Source organism: Gymnoscopelus microlampas (genome assembly GCF_963454915.1).
Source record: "Gymnoscopelus microlampas genome assembly, chromosome: 21".
Taxonomy (NCBI): Eukaryota; Metazoa; Chordata; class Actinopteri; order Myctophiformes; family Myctophidae; genus Gymnoscopelus; species Gymnoscopelus microlampas.
This window is the reverse complement of record NC_139958.1, coordinates 13,970,178-13,986,827: the sequence shown is the minus strand read 5'-3', so window position 1 is coordinate 13,986,827 and position 16,650 is coordinate 13,970,178. Positions and strand designations below refer to the sequence as shown.

The window sequence follows — 16,650 nt, the reverse complement described above, 5'->3', positions numbered from 1 at the left end:
CTTATGGGGGAAGAAAGTAGGAATATAGCTGGGGTGCAACCATGAGAGTAACAGGGTGTTTTTGACTGTCTAACTGTAATCTTTGTATAGGCGAGGATACAAAAATGACATTTCTTCAGTGTTTGCAGGAATACTACAGCAATTTGGTAATAACTGTACAGTGTTGGACACCAACATTGGAATCCCCCAAGTCTTAGCTTTCTTCAGGTACCAAGTTTATGCCAGTAGCCCTTATAAGTCTGGATATATAAGCATTTTAGTGTAAGCATGCTGTTTTAGGAGAATTTTCAAAAGATAAATGGTGGGGCTTATAGTAGGGTCCGAAAGTGAGGTTCTGTGACCATCCTTTGGCAAGTACGTTTTGACGATTGATTTGACCTCTATGGACCCTTTAGAAAAGATTTAGCCCCCAGGTCCCTCCCAAAAATCCCGGCTTTTTTTGCTAGACAGCCAAATTCAAAATGGCGCCCGGCGCCATCTCTAAAAATTAACTTTTGATCTGAATGACCTAGAATCATGTATGAAGGCACTTTTCCATACAAGTCAACCATGAGGATTCCAATTCTGACACAATTTTAATTGTAAGACCTCGTTTTGACTCCGAAATTCAAGATGGCCGACATCCAGTAGAGTAAAAACTTATACCCAGGGGGCAAAGGGGGGTATGCTGCATTTGCCCTGCCATAAAAGGTTGGCCACCAGAAATAATATCTATGACCCAGTAGGATCACAACCTATATGGACAACCCGGTCACCTTGCTGCTGGAAATCCAATATGGCCGCCTCAATATTATCAGAAAATAGCTTTGGCGATAACTTTTGAACCAGATGGGCTAGAAATAAAAACTTGGTGTCTATTTCATGGTTTCAGAGCATGAGAAACTCAATGGAATACTTATCTTTATGATTGGGTGTGTCTGGACCTTTCATTTGCATATTTCCAAGATGGACGCCACGCGAAAATGAGTTTTACTATGACTTTTACAGTGACAGCTGACTGTTATGGCAAAAAGTCTGCTTTTTAAGCAATATGAACACATTTGGTCAGTTTGAGCTTTAATTTATATGTTGTCAATATGGCTGCAGTCATAAATAATGTATGGTATTACATTTTCCCTCAGATTTATTGATTTATAGATCTATAGTTGTGGGGATGATTGCAGAGAAAAATCGGAGAAAAAGCCCACAATGTATCTTATGTATCATTTTAATAAACTAAATACAATATAAACAGACACATGCACACTCCAAGACTTGCCAAAAACTTCAACTTTATGGCTATACAAATTAACATAGTGGTATGCATTCAAGTAACATAACAAAAGATAGACTACTTAGTGACAAATAGAGTAAAGGCGGAGTTGAGGTTGCCTACAAAAGGTTCATTTTGACCTCTATGGTGCTGTCTTGCCTGCTTCTAAAGCCAATGATACTATGGTACAATGCTATTCACTGTCACTGTTGTCATGTGTTGCAGTGATCCTGCTGCATCGTGTCTCCAGTCCCTGGCAACGGCATCCTAAGTAGCATGGAATTGCCTTCTTTGCACGGGAACAGTTTTTCTGGCAGCCTTTGATACAGCTACATGATATTGCCTTGTTCATTGACACAGGCCAGGCTGGCTCGGTAGATGCAAGGGGGACTGCATTGCTAGCACTGAGAGACCATCCATACTCTGTGAAAGAAGGAATATCCGGCTTGGCGATATGTGCACATTTATCTATTATGGTTGCTAGAACAGCTCTTCTCAGGTGCAGGTCAAAGGCATTCTCTGTCGGGGGCAGCAGCTTTAAGAGGGTTGATCTATTATTGAGGAACTTGTACACTCTAAGCTTACTCAGGTCAAAATCCTCCTGGTGGTCCGCTTTGGATGTATATACAGCAATTGTCTCGTGCCTGATTGATGGACGTCATCTGAGAGGGAATCATAAGAGTTTTCACCAAACTCCTCAAGTGCAGAGATCCAGACGCATGATGGCCTTGAACCATGCCTTCTTCCCAGTGAAGAAGGGATAGCTGGTGCTACAGTATCTCTGCCACTTAAACTATGGATAAAGGGCAGGGCACGACACTGTGCGAGCCCCAGTGCTGATACCATTTGATGGATAGGAAGGTATGAATTTTGCTCTGTTCTCACCCACAGCTCTGGAAGGCATCTGAGATGGGTTGCTGCATAGTAAAGGCACATGATGATGATGTCTGTGTCATTGGCATGGATGACAACTCTGTCAACTTTGTCATTCTGGACACTGTACAGGGTGTGGAGTATTATTCTTGTATCAGCCTCCTGTTGTGTGGATTCTAGTGCAGGGACATCTTCAATAGACCCCTCCTTGATCACCACACTCCTTGTCTCTTCTTTAAACCCCCCACCCAGGTAAAGATGTGTTGGACCAAGGGCCGACTTAAGTTTCACATTTTCACACCATTCGTCACAGAGGAAACTCAATAGGTTTGCCTTGTTAGCTGACACAGCAAAAAACTCCTGAGGATCTGGAGCTGTGTAATGCATACTGACTTCATATTCTTTGGTAGGTTTTGGTCAAGCATACAGTATCTGTGTTCTTGCTCAGCTGTCTTAAGACTAGGTCCACTGTACCGGTCAAAACAGAAGTGAATGATCTCTGTGCCAGCAGGCACATCATTCAACAGCAGACGTTGGTATCGTTCAGCGATTGTTCCAAATGCTTCACCTTTCAGGAACGACCAATGGCGCATGGCATACATGGCATCAATAACTACTGCTGTTTTTATGTCTTCTGTAGGCAGGTCAGGGATGCATGCAACTTTGGTCTCCTCTTTCAGGACCTTAACAAGGCTTGCCTTGGTACCTGTTCTCATCCTGCCATCTTCCTGGAAGAGGGAAGGGGGGAAGTCACTGCACTCGTGGTTGCCTATAAAGTCAACAAGGTTGAGTTCTCCACCACTGGCTATGATTTGGGTCATGCTCAGGAGGGCAGTAATTTCATTGCTCTTGCAGGTGCTGAGGTTTTCCCCTTAGATTTTGTGTTTTGAGTGTAGAAAGTGTTAAGCTTCATTATGCTTGTCTTCTTCTGTTCACTGGACAGTGACTCACACAGTGCACTGTATGGAAAAGTGCCTTCATACATGATTCTAGGTCATTCAGATCAAAAGTTAATTTTTAGAGATGGCGCCGGGCACCATTTTGAATTTGGCTGTCTAGCAAAAAAAGCCGGGATTTTTGGGAGGGACCTGGGGGCTAAATCTTTTCTAAAGGGTCCATAGAGGTCAAATCAATCGTCAAAACGTACTTGCCAAAGGATGGTCACAGAACCTCACTTTCGGACCCTACTGATTACAGTTAGACAGTCAAAAACACCCTGTTACTCTCATGGTTGCACCCCAGCTATATTCCTACTTTCTTCCCCCATAAGTGCAGATGTTCTGTGCAAAGTTTCATGTCAGTAGAATAAAGAATGTGGGTTTAGCACCTGTTTTTTTGGAAAGAGGTCCTGGCGCTGGCGGCCATGTTGAATTTCTCAATTTTGAGGCCTTAATTGACATTTTTGCGCTGGGTATACAGCAGATTTGGATTCAGCACCCCTTAATACCCCTAGAAATGTTGTATACCAAAAATAAACACGAAATGCCTTCGGGGTTATGCTTCTCTGAAAATTGACCCTGTCTATATATAAAGACTTCCACCGTCTGCAAAGGCACACTTCCCCACACATACCTGACATTACTGTCATTCGCTGCTTTCAGTCACCGCTTTCCACTTCAGCATCATCAGTGTTTGTCCTAAAATAACCTACATCATTCTCTCCATCATACTAATTGATGCTGTGGTATTAAGTATAAGATTTATTGTCATTCAAAACCATCTAGCCAGCCACTGTATAACGTGTAACGTCAGCCTGAAACCCTAGACAGACTAGATGAGATCACACAGTATTGTGTAAGGTGTGAGTATTTTGGAAATGGAAGACTAGAGCCTGACCGATATATTACATTACATTACATTACAGTCATTTAGCAGACGCTTTTATCCAAAGCGACTTACAATAAGTGCATTCAACATAGGTAGGGAACGAAACTACTAATCACCAGAGGTCTTAAGTGCATTTCCTGTAAAAACAAACAACCAAGAGTATACCTAGCGCTAAGGTAAAAGTGCAATATATCAGCTATCTACTTTCATAAACACATGAGATAAAATAGCCAAATCAAATGAGCACGAGCTAATAGATCCAATACAACAATACAACAATAGTTCCGTTTGGTCGATTTATTGGCTATTATTAGACTTTGTTGATGAAATCGGTATATGCAATTATGCAGTTGGTCCTGATTTGAACAACTTTTATACCTCCTGGCATCTCCCAATCTTCCGCCGTAATCTGAAGACTCACCTCTTCAGACTCTAGTTTAGCCCGTAGCGCTTGACCTGACGCCATGACGACCTTGCAGGTTTATGCAAAGGTTAAAATGTAATTTAGATAGCATGATATGTAGACGGATGCCAGGTTCATGTTCATGTTTGTATAGTTTCAATGTACAGATTATTATTTTTTTGGATATTGTACTGTTTAGACTGATGATAGGTTCTTGGTTTACCTATGATCCTTACTATGTCTATGCATTTGATGCATTACCTTGTGTTTACCGTGCTTACTGTAAATCACTCTGGATTAAGAGTGGCTGCTAAATGCCAAAATTGTAAATCTCCATTTGGGGCATATACTGTAGGTGAACATTTTCAAACATATTCAAATACAAACTTTAATCAAATCAGATTGCAGATTTGCTGGACAGTTTACTAGACATGTGAAATGTTCTCTTGAAAGCAAAAAAAACTAAAGAATAGGTGTCTTACAAAATGTTTGTTTGTGATCCAGTATTTGAGAGAGTGACAACTAATTATAGATACAATGTGAGTCAACAAGCCACTACTATGTACAGTATACCTGAGCTGTCAACAACTTTTGTATGGGAGACATTTGAGCATCCGTCCACATTGGACATTTATGTCTTCTAATGTACTGGAATAGCAATAGCCTGCTGGTTTCAGTGATCATCATATCCTCATTCCTGTCATATTTCAAAACATGGCAGTAACACCTGGCATGGTAATATCTGGTAATCTGGCATTCATATCAAACATCACCTGATGATACCATCTGACTCTCTGCTGAGAGTTCCTCGTCTCCACGTAGGCATTCCAACACACAAACCCAATCATCACCTCTGGCTCGTCTTCAAGTTAATGTCATGTTATGCCTGATTTATACTTGGTTATCCAACATATTATTTGCAAAGCTAATCCGTAAACAAACAAGAAAAACAAGCTAACAAAATAAATGCATTCGTTTACAGAACACTGATGATAGTGCTCTATGACAGTGAGTTCTCAACCTTTCAGGCCGCGACCCCCCACAATAATCATATTTGAACTGGGGACCCCCCAACCCTGACAAGCACTTGGAGTTGTAGTCAAGGCATTACATTTAGTTTGACTCCACACATACATTTGTGAAAATAGCCGATCTACAAGCTTTTTTCACAATGTTTGCCTCTTTCTTATTGTTTTTGACAATTTGGGCAATGTTTGACCAGTTTGTATAGTATAGTATGTTGATTGCTTTTGATGCAGTAATGGTCTTTGTATTTGCTTTCTTTTCTTTTCTTATTGTTTTATTTTAGGTCTTAAAAGTCCTTAAATTGTCACTTTACTATCATCTGGGGACCGCCCAAAATCATGAGGTTGAGAACCACTGCTCTATGAAGCCGTCAAATCTGCAGAAGCACTTGGATTCAACCCATAGCCACTTGAAAGAAAAGCCTGTGGAACAATTCAAAGATAGTCTTAAATCTCTCAACACATATAGTCGCTTAAAAGAAAAGCCTGTGAAATAATTCAAAGAGAGCCTTAAATCTCTCAACACATATAGTCGCTTAAAAGAAAAGCCTGTGGAATAATTCCAAGCTAGAATCACATCTCTAAACCCATTGTCGCTGAAAAGAAAAACCTGTGGTATAATTCCCAGTTTCAAATCTGTCAACAGACATTAATGAGACAATGAGCTAAATATAGTGAGCTAGCTTTGAAAGCCTCTTATCAAGTTACAGGGAAGTCTTTCTCAAAAGAAAAAAGTATAACAGGCAACACCATTTTATACAATAATATGTCCCAGCTTCCACTCACTCAATCACTCACTCACTCACTCACTCACTCACTCACTCACTCACAGCTAAGGGGTTCTTGGCCTGAAAAACGTTGAAGACCCCAAATAGTTGAAAAAATAGACAGGAAAAGAGCATTATTTTCCATAACATAACTTCTTTCATACATTGTTTGTAAAACATCACTTGAGTAACATTTGGAACCACTATTCAACATAAAGTATTGTTGTTGCAATGTATTTATTTAATGATCGTTTTCAGAATGCTTCATATACTATTATAGCCTGATTTCAACTGGCATTATAAACAATATCACTTTAATCAACATCAACATTGGGCACACTATTTATTTTGTTCTTGGCTATATACATATATTAATAATAAATACATAATAATGACTTAAAAAATGACAGTAAAAAATCCCGAGATTCATAGTGACGATTGTATTATTCACTACAGAAACAGCTGCAACTCATACACCTTCAAATATCACACATCCTTCTATAAATGTGTGAAAGCTGTGTCTGCGTATCTGTCCTCTGCGCATCTCGAGAACTGTCCGACCAGTCGACTTCAAACATGGCGTGTGTGTCGCGGAAGAGCCAAGGTAGTGCAATGCCCGGTGTGAAGTCTGTCAGATCAGTGGCTGTACAGAAATATTGATAAATCCGCGAATCCTCTTAAAAAACTTAAGTTCCCCCGCCGGATGTGATTTAAAAAAACGACATAATAATGGTATTAAACCGTAAGTACTATGATAATGATCCCAACAGGCATCGGCCTGTGTTTCAAAGGAAGAAAAAAGAAAAACAAACAGGATAACATGTACAGTACAATTGTGTTCTTTTGGAATGTCAGTTTATCATGTACTATGTAAAACGTCTCAGGTGTGAAACTCATGGTGAGGTAGAGATGATTCTCTTCAGCTTCATTAACTCTTCATTGGTGAGGTGTAGCACCGCTGAAGGGCCATTCTCTGATCTCTCTTGTTGCGTGCTTTCATTGTAGGCTGGGGATCTGGGGCCCCCAAAGTCATGCTCAGTGATAAGGGGACTAGAGTGGATTTTCATTTGAACAGGGTGAGCCTGCTGGCTCTCTCTGTTGTGCCGATGCCAGCCGTTAGCAGCTTTGAAGTTGTAAGGCTTGCTAACATCCTGCTGATCCCAAGGGTAAACCTCGTGGCTCGATGCGTCTTTGGGATATGCCCCCAACGGTGATGGTCTGTAGCTGGAAAAATGGTTAGGGACTCTAGTGTAAGGATGACTGGTTGGTGCAGGGTTCGGCGCACTCCTCTGCTTCCGGCTCAGATCTTCAATCGCTGAGCTGCTGTCCTTGTTGTTAGAATGACTGTGAATGTTCATATTGGTGGGAAATGGATCTGAGCTGACAGAGCTGTTGTACCATGTCCTGCCTCTGCTGTCTGCCTCTTGAACAGGAGTAGAAGTAGGAAGCTGAGAAGCTCCATGCATGGTGGCAGAGGGCCTGCAGTGCCTAAAGAAGTCTTGCAGGAGAGACAGCGGTATTTGAATTTCCATCTTCCCGTCATTGTCTCTCGGGGGGCTGGGCAGTACGTGGCTGTCACCGTGTGCCCTTGAGCTCGCTTTGGGACTCTGCTCTGTCTCTTTACCTGGCCAGACTTTAAATTGTGTCTTTGGCGAGCACGGGGTGTGGGCCATCGCGGCGTCTCGTCCCTTGCAGCTCATCGGCGGTGTCGGAGCGTTTGGCGCCGATGGAGATGCTGAGATGCTGGAGGGTGCTGAGGAGAGCGATGTGAGGTTGATGACATCGCCCGTATTGCCATTCGGGGGGAAGGATTGCGCTGTGAACGAGGAACACTTCCCTAGATCAGCTTCTTTATCCTGTGTCTCACATAGCGCGTTGTTTTTTGTTATCCCTTTCGGAGGGTACAGAGGAGAGGGTTTGTTCAAAAACTTGGGGGTCTTGCTGGACGGAGGAGACATGAAGGACGACGCAGGGTTGAGGTTGGCGTCGGGGTACGATCCCTTCACACTTAGGTTCAGGGGCTCAGCCAAACCGGATGAAGACTTGTACTGCTCCGCCAGGTAGCGCAGCTGTTCCAGCGGATGCTTCACTCTCTCTGTCGGGATCGGAGGGGAGGGGTCGTACGGGAGCTCAGGGCGAGGGACCGGGGAACCATGTGACGGCCTCACTGAGGGAGATAAGGGGACTGAGGGAGACAAGGGGACATAAGGAGGCAGGACTGGCTGGCCCGGATGGAAGTAGTGAGGGTAGTGGCCCGGCAGAGGAATCACCCTCATATGAGAGTCTGACGGGAAACGAGGGTTCTGGCAAAAATAAAAAACAAAGTGAACATTCAGAGCAGAAGCAGATCTATGTGCTGCTTTTAATGCTTATAAATGACTTTGTATGAGGGAAAACTTTCAGTAAACAAATAAATGCTGTGGTTAGCTGGGATAAAACGTTTCTTGAATCTTCAATCTTTAATGCTACATCAAATAGTTAGAAAAACGTCATCTTCAGTAGACTACAGTAACAGTGTCCCTTACAGGTCTACCTAAAAATAATCGATCCGACGACTTCAGAACGCTGCTACTCGAGTCCTTTAAATACCAACAAAGTGGATCACTTCTTAGATCTTTACACTAGATCCCTGTCTGTCAAATCATTGATTTAAAAATACTACTATTGGTTCATAAAGCATTGAATAGTTTAGGGACAAAATGCATCTCTGATCTTATGCTATTTTTTTTTTAAAGATTAAAGTACTATATTCTGATAGTAATCATTGCTACAGAGTGTTTGTTCGGTCACAGCAGTCTCTCCAGCTCTTTAGTAAACAGAATATAGTACATTTTCAGGTAGGTGACAACATTTAAGCCAATCAGGAGAGAGCACTGAAAATGCATTTTCTGTTTAATAAAGAGCTGGAGAGACATGGGAGACTCATTTTACTGAACAAACACTCTATAGCAATGATCAGAATATAGAGCTATTTAACACATATTTTAGGTTTCATATTAACTTTTTTTTACTGAATTAAAATGTCCTTCTATAATGCATTTATTTAGCTTATAATGCTTTATGTAAAGACTTTTTGAACTGTGCAATGTACGACTAAACTTGCCTCGCCTTGCCTTATGAATTATAGCCTACCATTACATCCAAAGCCTTCAGGCAAAAGGCAGAAGGGTTCAAGAAGCTAAAACATTTAGATCAGTCAAACATTGGGAGACGTGAATGATTACAGGTTACTGCTCAGACCTCTATTATTATATGCATTACTTCTCCTTGTTGTTGTTCACATTAGAAGAGCTCTTTTAGAATGACTAAGAGCAATTCATGTAAAAACACGTGTCCTTATGTATGTCCTCTCTCTCTCGCTCTCTCGCTCTCTCGCTCTCTCGCTCTCTCGCTCTCTCGCTCTCTCTCTCTCTCTCTCTCTCTCTCTCTCTCTCTCTCTCTCTCTCTCTATATATATATATATATATATATATATATATTCATTCATTCATTGTTCATTAAAGCCTGAATGTATACTTCATATGACGCCATATCGCTCGACGAAAATAACAGATATTTCATCTAAAAACTTTCAGTTAGCAACACCATCATATGATGAAGTATGCATTTAGTCATATTTTTAAGGTTTTCAGAAAATGAGAAATGAAAAATCACTATCTGCCTATATACCTGTATATGTATTTTTTCCCCTCATGATTGCCTAAGTCATCTAGTAACTAGATGACTTTGTGAGTCAACTAGATTCTAGTTGATCAATGAGGGCAATCATGAGGGGAAAAAAAAGACACATTTTGCCTTTATTTATTTCTGCCTACCTCTACTCTCATAACACTGCTTATGAGAGTCACCCTGCCTTACTGCCTATGTCCTCAGCCTATCAGAATGCTGGTTAGATTCAAAAATAATTTCTGCCCAAGTCGAAAAAGTTGACATAAAATGACATCAGCAGTAAGTGATTTTAGAATGTAACAAGCATTCTGATAGGCTGACAGAGGACATAGGCAATAAGGCATAATGAAGTAGCAGTGTTAGGAGAGTAGAGTCAGAAAATGCCTAAATGACTATTTGGCCAAAAAATGACTTAGGCAATTATGCTATGCGGCTAACGATAATGAGGTTTCCACCCGACAGAGACGTGTTATACAGTGTGTATGTTGTTTGATTAAAAGCATCCTAGTATTACCCGGTAAGGGAGGAAAGGCCTGCGTTTTGCTGGTCTCTGGGGGTCCTCCTCATGGCATCCACCTACATAGAAGGCTTTAGACTGATGAGGATGAGGAGGAGGATGATGAGGATGAAGATGATGATGATGATGATGATGCTGTGGCAACGCGTTCATCAACTCTCCTCCTTTCACATGACATTCATATGGCAACAGCAGCCTGCATGCGGGGAAGAAGAAGAAAATTATAATTACAGTTAATCAAACTAATCAATGAAATCAATGATAAGTATATTATATTCTTTATATATAAAAACTGATAGACACTCTTTAGACACTCCAGTGGGACCCAAAACATCATGTCAATTTAATTTGAATAAAACTGATGCTGCTGAGCATGAGCAGAGTGTGGGATTTTTGTTCATGAATATTTGTTCATGATTGCTTAATTTGTCACTGTCCAACGCACCTGCATCTGAACGAAGTGGATGCGCAAATATTTTCTCTGCAAAGTATACTTAAAAACTAAAAACATGCTTCTCAATTATGCGATTATTAATCAATAGCCCTATGCAAATTGGATAATACATTGCAAAATGGAAGCATGTCTTATAATTACATATTCACAGCAACATGCATGCCACATGCAATAACTGCCCCCACCCAATAAACAAAGTATACATTTGTTTTAGGGCTCCTCGACAAGATAATACTCTGTTTTATGTATTTATTCAATCAATCTAACAAACATACATAACTGTAACAATGACATTTTGCGTTTTATAGTGATACATTTTGAATACTGTCTTAAAACATAAAATAAGGTTACAATGTTGAAAGTGTATACTTCATTTTGCTGGGGACCCCTGGTATCCCCTGAAGGACCCCTGGGGGTCCCCAGACTCCACTCTGAGAACAACTGGCTCATGTGATGTGTTGTGAGCTTGTAGATCAGCTATTTGTTGGCGTCCACCGCCATTGTAGGGCAGAATACAGGCCTATAAATGAGCCCCGAGTTCAGACGTACTTCTCATAGTGTCTGCGGGTGCAGGTTGCTGCGCTGGTGCTGCGAGGGTTCCCCCCCAACGTGTTGTACACCTGCTTCCACATCTGCTGAGCCGTCACCTGGGAGTGGAGAGTACATGTACTTAGTTACTTTACACCTGGGAGTGGGAGAGTAAATGTACTTAGTTACTTTACACCTGGTAGTGGAGAGTGCATGTATTTGTTACTTTACACCGGGTAGCGGAGAGTAAATGTGCTTAGTTACTTTACACCTGGTAGTGGAGAGTTGTACTTAGTTACTTTACACCTAGTGTTAAGTAAGGGGACTAATCACCCTAATGACCCGCTCCCCATTGATTATCCCTTGCATAATTACTATCTCCCATGCTATATACTGTAGCAATAATTACAGAATAGTACAAGTATTTGAGAAAAAAAAGATCACCTACTGCACCTTAACAAATAACAGGTACTGTATGTGGCTTATATGTAGAGAGTTTTACCTGATGATATCCACCCAAGTCTTTGACGGTCTTGTACATCACATACAAATCAACTGGAAACATAAAACAGTCTATTAAAAAACATTCCATTAAGAGGACAATATATTAGTATTTTATCAATGTACATTCATTGGAAATCTGTACAAACTCCTCTTTGAGCGTGTTCATTAATGTTTCAAGATCTAGACCAGTGTTTCCCAACATGTGTGGATCAGGGTCCACTTAAGGGACCACTCAGGGCCCACCCATCTGACCACTTAAGTGGACCACTCAGGGCGGGCAGCGTGCATTTTGAGATTTTAATGATCAATTAATTGATTGTGTTCTGGCTTGGGTCAATGGCACCAGTTCCTATTAATCACAATGAACACACATTTTCCAAGGTTTTAAAGAACAGGAAAAAAATACTTTTATTAAAATAGTAATGTTATATTATCTTATCTAAATCTGAGTGTTTTGCCAATTATTTGGGGGGGCATTTGGGATATACATTCGACCAGTCTGGAAGAGGCATTCCTTACCAAGGTGCTAAAGTGCCAGCGTCTTAAGGATGCTATTATACAGCTTGGTTACAAATGCGTAACTGCCTGTGTTCATATTTGGCCTCAGTAATGTCCATAAATTAGTTGTGAGAGGCCTGCAGATTGCAGGAATGCCCAAGCGAACAAAATAATGTTCAGTGTCTGTGATAATTGGCAGTCGCCACATATAGAGGAGACGATGCTTCCTGTATACGTGATCTGTATCCTTGTTGTTGAGTTCCCCAAGCTTGTGCAACTGCTATTGTTTGTGTTCAAGAATTTCTTGTTAAATGTGAACGCAAATACAGATGTGAAATCTGCGAGCGCGCGTGTACCCTGTACGTACGTGTGTGTGTGCGCGTACTTTGTTTGAATCCTAGGTGAGGGATCCTCTCTATGGGCGTGTCTCTGTTCTTCATGTAGAGGTAGAGGCTCTTCAGGAAGGTGTCCTCACTCAGGTCCTCACGCTCCTGCACCTCCCCATGGGCCATGCTGTCACACACACAAGATTAATTGATATCTTTATTGAATCATGCATATTGTCGCTGTTGGACAGAAAAGCTTGTAACTCCGTATTTTAAATGTTTTATATTTTGTCGTAAATGAATGCCCTATTTCGTTGTATACAATAGTGTCATGCAAAAGGAGCCAAAAATAGCAGATTTACAAGCTCACAAAGTGTTGAGTTGCGACCCGTTCCGAACTCTTAGGTCTGATATTTTTCGCTATTTCTGAAAAATGTTGAAAGTGAAAGTGGTTAAAGGGATATTTCACTTTCAAACTTGTTTGGGGTCATTTCAACGTTTACTCAGGCTTTTGTGAGCACCACAGACAGTTTTTAAGTTGCTTGATTCAGTATTTAGATATTTGATATTAATTTAATCAGACACACCCCATTCCTTTAAAACCTGTTGTAACTTTAAACTAACCAGGTTAGATTCATTGAAAACACCCGTACTTGGTTTTGGTGACCGATATTGTCCTTCTAATGCGTAAGGGGGACGTGTTTTTATTACTTGTTACATTCAAAATAAATAATTAATAATAATAATAATAATGTAAATGAAAAAAGGTATCGAAAAAACATGGGCCCCTCACATATTAGTAGGCCAGTATGAGTCACCATAACCAAGGACAGGTGTTTTTGACGAATCTATAATGGTTCAAATGGAGTATTAGAAGGGGGCGTGTCTGATAAAATGAATGTAGATATCAAAATACTGAATCAAGCAACTTAAACTCTCCAGGGTGCTCACAAAAGCCTGAGTATACTTTAAAATTACCGCAAACATGTTTGAAAGTGAAATGAAATTGTATTTGTTAAAATAAGTGTTAATAGCTTTCTAATCATTGCTATGGAGCATTTGTTCAGTAACAGTGGTCTCCCCTGTCTCTCCAGCTCTTTAGTAAACAAAAAAAATGTATTTTCAGGTGGGGATACCAGTGTTATTCTATCAGGAGAGAGAACTCATAAAGAATGCAGGATAGTGTACAGTTCCATTTGACCCAACACAAACTCTAGATCAAACAGACAATCCTGTAACAATGACTCAGTCCATTGTTGAACGACGGTTGTCAAACAAAAACAAGCTTTTAACAATAAATTACACATAAGCTCATTCCTCAGTGATGTCAGCCTTGTCGCGGTATAAAGCATGCCATTGATGCGATGCTGAACAGTGAACAGCACATATCAATGCAGCCACTGTTACGCTTCCATTCGTACACCTCTAGGAATGTTGACCGTCTACAACATTAATACTTGTATAGGAGAAATGTACTGCACGGCAAATATGCAAATCTCTGGAGACAAATGTTCACGCTGCATTTAACCCTTAAGACCTGAGGCTGATTCTACAAATGGCTTCTAAATCAGTGGTTCTCAAGCTTTCTTTGTGCCAAGGACCCCCAAAATGATATGTATTTGGCTGCGAGAACCCCCACCTATCTGATTTTTTTTTGTGCCAGGGACCCCCAGAAGAGAATTATTATTTTTCATTCTTTTTTTTTCAAACACTGTCAAGATTTCTCAAAAATGTCCAAAAATAGCTGCGCTGTGAGCTTGTAGATCTGTTATCTTTGAGAACCACTGTTCTAAACCACTGTTCTAAATCCTGAGAGTTTTCTAAAAATGTATTAAATATGTTATACATAGCTAAAATCTAAAATGACACGGATGCTTTCTTGGTTTTAATGGGTTAAATGTACTGAATCTAGTATAGTTCTCATACGTTTAATTAATTCAACATCAGATGATATTAAAGGTGCAGCAAGTGATGGTGTTTAAGTAATAAATAGCTCTATATTGTGATAGTAATCATTGTATAGAATGTTTGTTTGGTCTCCCCAGCTCTTTAGTAGGCTAAACAGAAAATATACATTTTCTGTTCGGGATAGCAATTTCATCCAATCAGGAGAGAGAACTCCTACATATTGTATAAAATTGTGTTGCAGATTAAACTTTTTCAGGGAATTCATAGATAGTTTCATAGACTTGTTTGACAACACTATCATTGTGTGGCGTTGTGTTGGATTCATGTTCATTCTTCAGACATTTTAACCACTTAAACCCTCAATACTTGTGTTCTTGGTATGCTCTTCTTTCCCCTCTACACCAAACCTCTTTGCCGAAAATAGCCGATCTACAAACAAGAACTTTTATATATTTTTGGCTAAAGTTCTCCTCAGAATAGGGATGCTATTAGGTTCAAGTGGTTAAAGGAAAAAAAAGAAAAATCCTATCACACAAAGATTTGGTGGCCCCCCTGTAGTAACTCTGAGGACCCCCTAGGGGTCCCGGACCCCCTATTGAAGACCCCTGCTCTATATGGTAATGATTACCGATAGCCACCAGTCCACAGAAAGTAGGTGTGGAAATCTCCAAGCTGTCAGGGCCTTTGACCGAGGCCGTGGCTGCCCACTGCTCCTCATAGGATGGGTTAAATGCAAAAGAGGAATTCTAGGGGGTGGCAGACAGTGGTCAGGGGATAGAGCGGCCGCTTCGGCTCCAGTGGTTCGGTTTGATCCCTGGTTCCCCCTGTGTGGGTGTTGAAGTGTCCTTGTGCAAGACACTGAACCCTTAACTGCTCCTGATGAGTAGGCTGTAATGCACTTTGGATAAGGGTGCTATTTAAATGAATGTGCCATTTACCATTTAAATGTTCAAATGTATTTCATTACTAATAAATCAAATGTAAAAACAATATAGTGATCAATGTGTGGTGGACATATTGTAGCTGAGTACGTTTTTCATCAATCCTTTCCTGAATTGCAACCCACGTCAGATTTTAATTCTCAATACCTTTATATGGCATCTCTGTGGCTAACATTATTAGTTGTTATTAATGGAAACTTCTGATCACATCAAATGAAATTGAAGGAGAAATATTTTATATATGGCATCAATGTTACTCAGTGATGGAAAGTAACTAAATACATTTGCTCAGGGTTTTAGTTTTATTTTTTAGTTTAACTTTACTTGGGTATGTTCATACATTTTTCAATGCTTTATTCTACTCCACAACACCTCAGAGGAAAATATTGTACTTGGCTCTCCACTATAGTTATTTGTTAACGTCGGTTACAAGTTACTTTGAATTAGATTACTATTACTAAACATATATTATCCAATTGAGCCCTATTTTAAACGTTGTCTATACTCGTAAATAGCCGATCACTTGTACTTTTTTAATTGATTTTGTTTAAACAAATTTCAAAACCTTTTGAAAAAGCTTGTTCAATGGGACATTCGGGGTCTTTTTGCATTGCTGCTTTTAAAGCTGCACTATGTAACTGATCAGGTCGAAATTCATGTCAGATCGGTTAGACATGACACGACATGACACGATCTAAACGTCTCAAAGAGCAGGGGGACAAAATACAACCGCCCCAATTGTATGAGTTATATAGGCTACTGTAATATTGTATTAACATATTCTACCACACAGAATGGACAAAATTGTCACATCAAAAAAGTGACATAGTGCCACTTTAAACATTTTAAATAAAAGAGTACTTCATCCACCAGTCATGCTACTCACCTGTTTCACCAGTGACAGGGTGACAGTCGATATGAAAGTGTTAAAGCGCTGAAGATTAGTGTTGAAATTAACCAGTGGGTTTACATGTAAACTCCAGCACCGCGCAAACACTCAGTGACAGTGACAGTCACACGCTCTCGTCCCGGTGACAAGCCGCAGTGACATCGTGGGCCACTGCCAGCGGGGGTGTATATACTCCAAATTCTTCCTTCCTACCAGTCTAAAGTCAGACCAGTTCAACCTGTCTATGAATCTGTGCCAAAACCTTTGTA

General features: G+C 40.4%; 2 protein-coding genes across 3 annotated transcripts in view; both read right to left on the bottom strand.

Annotated features, from left to right (window-relative positions):
• The window catches only part of LOC311038399 (histone H3.2), a gene marked incomplete at its 3' end in the record, with an annotated part of 235,076 nt that overhangs the window by 83,314 nt on the left and 135,112 nt on the right, over positions 1–16,650 (bottom strand). The window lies entirely within an intron of this gene.
• On the bottom strand, positions 6,295–16,522 carry arid6 (AT-rich interaction domain 6). 2 transcript variants are annotated; one of them, XM_084046034.1, is made up of 6 exons: positions 16,379–16,522; positions 12,685–12,830; positions 11,818–11,870; positions 11,337–11,434; positions 10,331–10,529; positions 6,295–8,450 (listed from the first exon to the last, which is right to left on the bottom strand). In XM_084046034.1, the coding sequence occupies exons 2-6, from the start codon at positions 12,827–12,829 to the stop codon at positions 7,041–7,043; spliced, it is 1,905 nt and encodes a 634-aa protein (XP_083902160.1). In that variant the 5' UTR covers position 12,830; positions 16,379–16,522; the 3' UTR covers positions 6,295–7,040. The 2 variants fall into 2 exon arrangements, with proteins under 2 accessions (XP_083902160.1, XP_083902161.1); XM_084046035.1 differs by having other exon boundaries at positions 12,703–12,830.

Coding starts and splice junctions, on each gene's coding strand:
- arid6 (XM_084046034.1), bottom strand. CDS start 12,829: ATGGCCCATGGGGAGGTGCAGGAGCGTGAGGACCTGAGTGAGGACACC. Junction 11,871..12,684: donor AAGTACGCGCACACACACAC/GTACGTACAGGG, acceptor TTATGTTTCCAG/TTGATTTGTATGTGATGTAC. Junction 10,530..11,336: donor ACCCGCAGACACTATGAGAA/GTACGTCTGAAC, acceptor CCCCGCATGCAG/GCTGCTGTTGCCATATGAAT.